General features: G+C 41.5%; 1 protein-coding gene and 1 pseudogene across 3 annotated transcripts in view; both read right to left on the bottom strand.

Moving 5' to 3' along the window:
- Positions 1–2,244, bottom strand: part of LOC144636805 (putative lipid scramblase CLPTM1) — a 10,943-nt gene extending 8,699 nt beyond the window's left edge. For both annotated transcript variants that reach the window (XM_078496004.1, XM_078496005.1), the window contains exons 1-2: positions 1,969–2,244; positions 657–815 (exon numbers count right to left, since the gene is read on the bottom strand). In XM_078496004.1, coding sequence (XP_078352130.1) covers positions 657–815; positions 1,969–2,238 — 429 coding nt within the window. In that variant the 5' untranslated portion in view covers positions 2,239–2,244. The remainder of the gene's footprint in view (positions 1–656; positions 816–1,968) is intronic.
- Positions 2,245–3,528: 1,284 nt separating this feature from the next.
- LOC144636831 (ZP domain-containing protein-like) overlaps positions 3,529–7,500 on the bottom strand; it is a 9,278-nt pseudogene continuing 5,306 nt past the window's right edge. Inside the window, exons 4-6 of the transcript XR_013567630.1 lie at positions 7,359–7,500; positions 5,010–5,316; positions 3,529–4,664 (exon numbers count right to left, since the gene is read on the bottom strand). The exon at positions 7,359–7,500 is cut by the window's right edge and continues 78 nt beyond it. The product of XR_013567630.1 is annotated as a ZP domain-containing protein-like (transcript). The remainder of the gene's footprint in view (positions 4,665–5,009; positions 5,317–7,358) is intronic.

The raw sequence follows: 7,500 nt of genomic DNA, 5'->3' as shown, positions 1-7,500 counted from the left end.
ATAAGGTGCTTGAATTTGGCCCTGAAAAAAGGAACACATAATATTTATTTTATGCCTGGGCATTATTCTCATCCTGTGCTTTTGAGCAAGATACAGTGTATTTTACTCTCATGGTATGAAAAAATTACAGTGTAATGCTGTGGAATAATCATGATTGACTAGCATGCCATCTAACTTTAAGACACTTTGTCAGGAGAAAAGTACTCGGGTGGTCGACATTTTCAGGGTGTCATTTCCAATCTGTAGCCTGTCTCCATCCTGGTGTATACATATATGTAAATAGGTAAGCTCTCTTTACAGAAGATGTTTTCAATTACAGTCGAAATAGTCAGCCGGTCCGGGGCGTCCTTCATTCATTTTTTGTCCCGTCGTCGCTGTCCCTCTCATTTTCGGTGGCCGGTCGTGTGTTTCATTCTTTGTGGTCATCCGTTCGCGTTCCTTTCCGGTTCCTTTGACTGTAAGTGGACAGCTCAACTTGGCTTGGTCACTTGGCAACACCCTTCTTGAATTCCCATACAAACTCTGTATTTTCCAGCCTAACAGCTTATGATCTTCAGAATTAATAATGGCTTTTCTCGGGTCACTTCTTGGACTATAAGAGTATGGACCACTGAAAACTGTCAGTAGTCGATTTGCTTAATGTAAAGGTTTCATACCTCAGATGCCTGTATTGTGGTGCTGTGCAGTCGTGAGCCATCCATTTGAGGCCCATCAGTCCAATTGGCAAATTTGATATCTTTCTCGTGCCAGATGAGTTTTTCACTGTTGTTGAAATCTGTGAAGTGTTGCTCCTCTGCCAAATAAACCCACAGCTCCTACAATTGTTAGAACATTATGCAATATGAGAAGAGTATCAGTAGTTCACATACTCTGCAAGATCTGCATTACTTGAAAACTTTGTGTGTTATAGTTTCACTTCAACAGACAGTAGATGTTGGTTTTTATGCCAATTTTTAAAGAGTTTTTGTTTCATTGCTTGTTTTTGGCACGATCCTGCCAACATACCAACAAAGTGATCCGAATTTCATTTACATGTAGTATCCACGATCCGAACTTCCTGACATGAAAAATCCCGAAACCAGGCCAAAATTCTCACCTAATCCGCAATCCCCTGTATTTTCAAAATATATATTCAAGTGAGCATTGCATAACTAGCATTCATTTTATTCTTATAATGAATCTCTATTCATCCCCCACCCCACCAAGTAAATAGGTAGCAGTGTTGAGTAGTCTCTCGTACCAAATACTCGCTGTGACATTCTAACTAAAGAGAGCTAAACCTTGCGTCCTTGGATCCCAACATTTTTACCGGTCTCCCTTACAGATTTTGGTACAATTATCAATGGAACTTAACTTAACTTGAAAAAGGTAAGCTTAAGTAGATGGCTTTTACATGTTTAAGGTTATGGGGTACCCCATTGAAACAGGCCATTTCCTTAATTTTCTTTTCTGGTTGTTATCCTTTTATTTCCTGGCAGGTCTTTTTGTGGTGCTTTAAAAGTATCACGAAAAGGCCTGATAGGAAATAATAAGGAGCATATAAAAAATAATCCCAATGATGCTTAAATAGCCCTTTCGAACCCTTAAAGCAAGCCTACAGTGTACTTAACTATACATGCATGTAAGTTCTAAGTGAAAATTATTTCGAATCTTCCCTTCCTTCTTTTTATCGGAAATCAGTAACTATTCATTTCAAAAAATATATTTCAATATAAGCTACTGGGGAAAAACTTTCCCAGATCAGTGACGGCATGGTAAGCACAAAAAAGGCCACAGCGTTCTTTTCTTTAGAAAAACTTAATATTTTTTCTCGTCAAGGCATGTGCCGGTCGATTTTCCGATTTTCAGCACGCTATCGAAATCGACACTAAAACTTGTCGATATCACACACTCTTTTCAAAACCAAAATCTTTACAGAATAGTCACTGACAATGGTATTACTGATTAACTTAATTAGATTCAACTTACTATCTTTTGATCCGATTTAAAAAGGTTTGTCGAGGGGACTGTGTTCGTATTCGTGGTGCTTTGTTGCCGGCCGCGAAACAAATTCGAAATCATCCAAAATATGAACATCCGAACAAGAAGGCTTTTCCACACTGATCCTTGCTGTTGCTGTTGTTGTGGCTGCTCATTCTGTTGTTCGTTATTTCCTGCCGTTCCATTCTGAAGCTGACTGTCGCTTGGCTGTTCATTGCGTTCGCACACTGCCTCGTCACTTCTCTGTTCGGTCGCCATGATGAAAAGAAAAGATGAAGAAATCGGCAAGGTAACCACGCTTATCGCCTGAAGGACAGGTGCCACAGCTGCACGTTCGCGGGATACCTGCGGGTAATCCCGATGCAAGTGTCGCGGATCGAGTAGAGCGAGCGGCATGCGGGATCCGGGTCCCGATATTTAGAGCCCTCGAGTTTACGTCTCTTCTCGGGAGAAAGCGACCAGAGGAGGTAAAGTTTGCATATTTCGAGCCTAGTGGCCCATACAGGCCGGAGCTTATCCCGGTTTCCGTAGCATTAAGCGACTGATTTCGAGTATTGCTACCCCCCCCTTGGATGGGATGCTAGTCCATCGCAGGGTTACCCCCCGGCAGTAAATTCGCCGGTACCCATTTATACACCTGGGTGGAGAGAGGCACTGTGAGAGTAAAGTGTCTTGCCCAAGAACACAAAGCAGCGCCCCGGCCAGGCCTCGAACCCGGGCCGTTCGACTCGGAGGCGAGCGCGCTAACCATTAGCCACCGCGCCTCCCAGAGGCGGTTCGAGAAATCGGGATTTCACAATATACAAATTTAGAATCGTCACGTGAGACGAGAAATGTTGTTAGAAATTATAGTTAGATGAATATGCAGAAAATAACAAGAAAACAACATCACAATGGCGTAAAAATTGGGTAGCTATTCAGTTCTATCCAGTGCGTTTTTGCTCTTACAGCCCTAGACTGAGGTAACAACACTAGCTCAAAGAGAGAACAAGATATAGTCAAGAATTATGTCTATAAATGTTGCATTTTTTATGCCCCGTTATAAGTTCGAAAACAACAACCAAGCGAAATACCAAGATTTTTGCAGCCAGCGAGTGATTCAAAGCTCGCCACTTATACACGGGGGGGGGGGGGAGGTTGGACTTGCGCTCGTGCGTAACCCAAACAAGTAATCCTGCTCGCAATTCCAGCCTTCTTACCAAGAGAATATAGCAAAATCAGACAGACGTTTGAGTTATTTATAAAATTTTATTTAGGTGGAACACACGAAATAACTAGTACAAAAAAGCACCTTAACCTAATCAAACTGTTCCTACTTTAGTATGTTTAATTAATCAAGTTATTTTCTGATTTCAGTGTATATCTATACCGTGCCTCATTTTAATTATATCGAATCGCTGCAAAAAGATTTGATAACGTATAATATTACACAACTGATTTAAAAAAATGTAAAAAGAAATGGGCTAAAAAGAAAAAAAAATGCTTACCAAGCACTACTACACATTCAAGTTTTTCTTGAATGTTCTGCAGAAGTTGATTCTATTCGACTGTTTAGTAAAACTTAGCACAAAAATAGCAGGAGGGTCTATTGTTCTCCGGCGGTTTGGCGGTTTCAGCTAGTTTTGGGTGTCGGTTTGTTGGTATTTTGGTATTTATCTTGCGGTTTATGATCAAGAAATTATTGCAGTTTCGGTCTTTGGGAGAAAACGAAAGTGGTTTACGGTCTGGGAAGAACAAAATATGACGGTTTACGGAATGTGCAACCCTATAATAGACCCTCTAGCAGGAGGAGAATGAATTTTTGAAAGTAGGTTGCCTAGCCGCCTTACCCACTCTAATAGAAACTGCTATGCGTCTTGACCCCAAATTAAAATTTTTGCCTGTTAATTTTTTCTTAGACCTTGACCTAAGAGAACGTAAATCTCTCAAGAAGAAAAAAACTACAATTATCTCATGTCTCAACAGCTTTAATACAATCGTGTAGCAAAAAGTAAAATGATATAAGCCTGTTCCAGGTGTTTGGTTAGCTGGAGAGGAGCGCGAAGAGCAGCGAGTAAAGCCCGGGCCAAACGATGATAAGAGTTGATGAGAGTTTAAACTCTGGCTCTCGTTTGGCCTGAAACTGTTATGCACTCTCATTGACTCTCATGCTCTCTCATAAACTTTTTTCTCTCGTTTAGCCCGAGTTGATGATACAACTCTCGTCAACTCTCATCTTCGTTTGACCCGGGCTTAAAGGGTTATGGAGTCGGAGTCGTAAGAGCGCATACGATCTAGAGAAAATCGAAAATTGGAGTCGCCCTCTGAGTGTAGCTTCCTTTCTTTTTTTTTTTTCTCCGACAATGTAATTTTCACTAGATCATAAGCGACGGAGTCATACGCGGAATCTGAACTCTGCTTACGACTCCGTCGGTTTGGAACAGGCAAGAACAGCCTGGAACAGGCTTAAAATGAGATAAAAGGTGTGCTAAGTGTGTTCCATTTGTGCTATGGTATATACAGCTCTCCAAATGACCATATCCAATCTGAGGCTTAAGTGGCCACATTCAGATCTCCACGCTGCTTGCGTTTGTTGCAACTGCGCACAACAAGGTAAGCGGTTGCACAGATGATGGCTAAGGCGGCAACACCGCTGACCGCAACGGTAACAGCCAAATTGGTCGGGAGAGACTGGGGTTCACCAGCTGAAAGAAAGAAAAAAGAAAGAATTTTCATTTTTTCAAAAAAATAAAAGTTATTTGAATGTATACGTAGTACTTAAAATGCGCTTTTTGTAGACCATCCTTACGAGTGCGTCAGTGACACAAAAAGTCCCAAATAGCATATTTTATTGTTTTTAACCTGTATTCAATGGTCACTTCAAATAAAACAATAATAATTTTCCATCTAGGGCTAACGCAGAGGAGAAAATCTATGATTTATCTCGAGTTCATCTCTAATTACCAGCCACATGTTTGGTTGTTGGATTGTTGAACCGTCTAATACAAGGAAAGAAGGTTTGTTTTCAGCAATGAATAACGTCTATGTACCCTCTTCGTCTTTCTCTTCTTCCTCGTCGTCCTTAAAAATGAAAGGGCCTGCTTTCACATGATGTAAATTCGATTCATCCACTATTGCACGCCTTTTTCTCCTGTTAGAGCTACACCCAGTAGGGCACTCGCATGCTGAATCCGGGGCATCTGCCAGGCAAACTCTGAGATCACAGTGGAAATAAACCTGCCCGCAGCCCCAAAGTACCTAAAGCTTCGGATCGAGAAGGTTTCTTCTACACTGTCACTGGTGCAATTATACGACAATGTGTCATCCCTGTCTTCACTCACAGTGCTGTTACCACAACTGGTTAAAAAGAGAAAAAAATCATTTACAACATATTCATTGGAGCCCAGCTACTCCGACCACGAACAGTGACACCATTATCTAGAACTGACGGGCTCTTAACTTAGTAAATGTCTTTTTGATCTTTTATTCGGTTCAATTGTGCTATTAAGGGTTAGTCATAAATGGGTTCTACTAGCGTATAAACGTATAAGAGAAGGACAAAATTGAGTTTATGGCTCAGAAGTAGCACGATCTCTCTCCCAAAGTAGTGGATGGGAAATAGGAAAGAGGGCTTTCTGTTGAGCCCTGGTGTCTGAAGTACTTGGTGTGGAGGCCGGTACAACATTGCGCCAATAAAACTGCATTGCGTGCAATGTTGCAAAAAGTAAAATCTCGTTCAACTTCTGTAACATTGCGCACAACAGTTTCAACGTGTGTTCACTATCGACAACATTGCCTGCAATGCCGTGGCACAACTACTAGTCATTTTCTGCTTCTGGCTATCCAATCTTTAACTCAAACGCGAAAATATTTGTCTCTTTTTTCGACATTTCTCTTTTAGACTCTTTGAAGAGCATTAGACAGCTGTAATTTTTATTTCACAGTAGGGCTACGTAAAATTCCGGTTATAAGACCCCCAGCTTATAAGCCCCCCAGTTATAATTATAGGCCCATCTACCTGGAAACGACAAAAAAAAATACATCCGATTATAAGCCCTCTCGGATATAAGCCCCCTCCCCCCCCCCTGTCGGATGACAGTACTGAACAGGGCTTAAAGTTGCTTTATTTTGCGTTTTTGATTAACACTTCCGTGGCTCGTTTCGAACCATTTTTTTATTCCGCTTATAAGCCTTCCCGGATATAAGCCCCTCCTCTTAATTAGCCAACCTAAAACCCCTTACAAAGTTGTATAAGCCCAGGATTACTGTATTTGTTCAGGTACATGTTCCGGTTGCCTCCTTAATTTTGGTGACGTGATTATAAGCATGAGAACTTCCTTGCCACATCAGCCAACAGTTCCAGCGTGTGGGTATGTCAAGGAAAAAATGTTGCGTGCAATATTGCAGGCAATGTTGCAGCATAAATCTGGGCGTTAGTCTCCTATTGTTTGTAGCCGGAACAAAAAATGTCGACTTCATGCATCTTATGGAGGGAGAAAAAAACATAACAAAATACAGTCGAAGCTCTCTTAACGGACACTCTCGTAAGCGGACAGCTCTACTTACGGCCGCCTTGTTTGAAACCCCGTTTTAACTCCCATACAAACTCTGTATTTTTACATTCTCGTAAGCGGACATTCCCGTAAGCGGTCGCGGACACTTTCACAGATTACGACTTAGACTTTTTCTTTGTTTTTAAGCTCCCGTAAGCGGACACCCCAAAGAAAATTCTGTTAACAATCTCTGTATCTTGTTTTTATCAATCAACTTCACATCGCCGTTCGTCACAATGATTTTACAGTAATTACAGTACCATATTTCAGCTGTTTCAGTGCTTGTTTTGTCGCCATCCACGTCCGTCCGGTTATTGTTAGCGGGACAAGCTCCCGTAAGCGGCCATATATCCCCTACACCTCTAGTGGCCGCTTACGAGAACCATTCGCCGTAAGCGGCCAGCTCCAGTTACGGACACTTTTTTCGCGTCCCGAGGGTGTCCGCTTACGAGAGCTTCGACTGTACACAATTCCCCCCAAAAGTTTAAAGGGATATTTCGCAAGTGCTAGTTTTCGATCTCTCAAGCAATGGTTTGAAATGCATCACGAGAACCAACACGGTAAATCTTTAACGATTGTATCGTCCAGGGTAAGGTCGCTTACAATAGGCCATTTCCGAGTTACCCTTTGCCTCTGTCTCAAAACGAGTCTACATGCGAAACCATTCAAATGAAAATGAGTTTAACCCTTCAGACCCATTTTCATGCAAATCAAACCCACCTTATAATTTGAATGGTTTCGCACGTAGACTCGTTTTAAAACAGAGGCAAAGGGTAACTCGGAAATGGCCTATTTCTTTTTTTATATCAGTGTAAGTGTTACTTATGTTTTACTTTTTTTACTTACCCATCTTTTATCAGAGTAAATTTGCCACCGTCTAAAGCTGGGTCTTTGCTCTTTGATGACCAGCAGTGTACGGGGAAAAGATCAAGGTTGGATGCACTGCTTTTGGTCAGGACCATAGCCTTGAAATACAAAATCTTGTTCA

The sequence above is a fragment of the Oculina patagonica genome, chromosome 13 (assembly GCF_052425735.1).
Source record: "Oculina patagonica isolate OP01 chromosome 13, crgOcupat, whole genome shotgun sequence".
NCBI lineage: Eukaryota > Metazoa > Cnidaria > Anthozoa > Scleractinia > Oculinidae > Oculina > Oculina patagonica.
The sequence above is the reverse complement of the archived record's forward strand: the minus strand, read 5'-3'. Positions and strand labels throughout refer to the sequence as shown.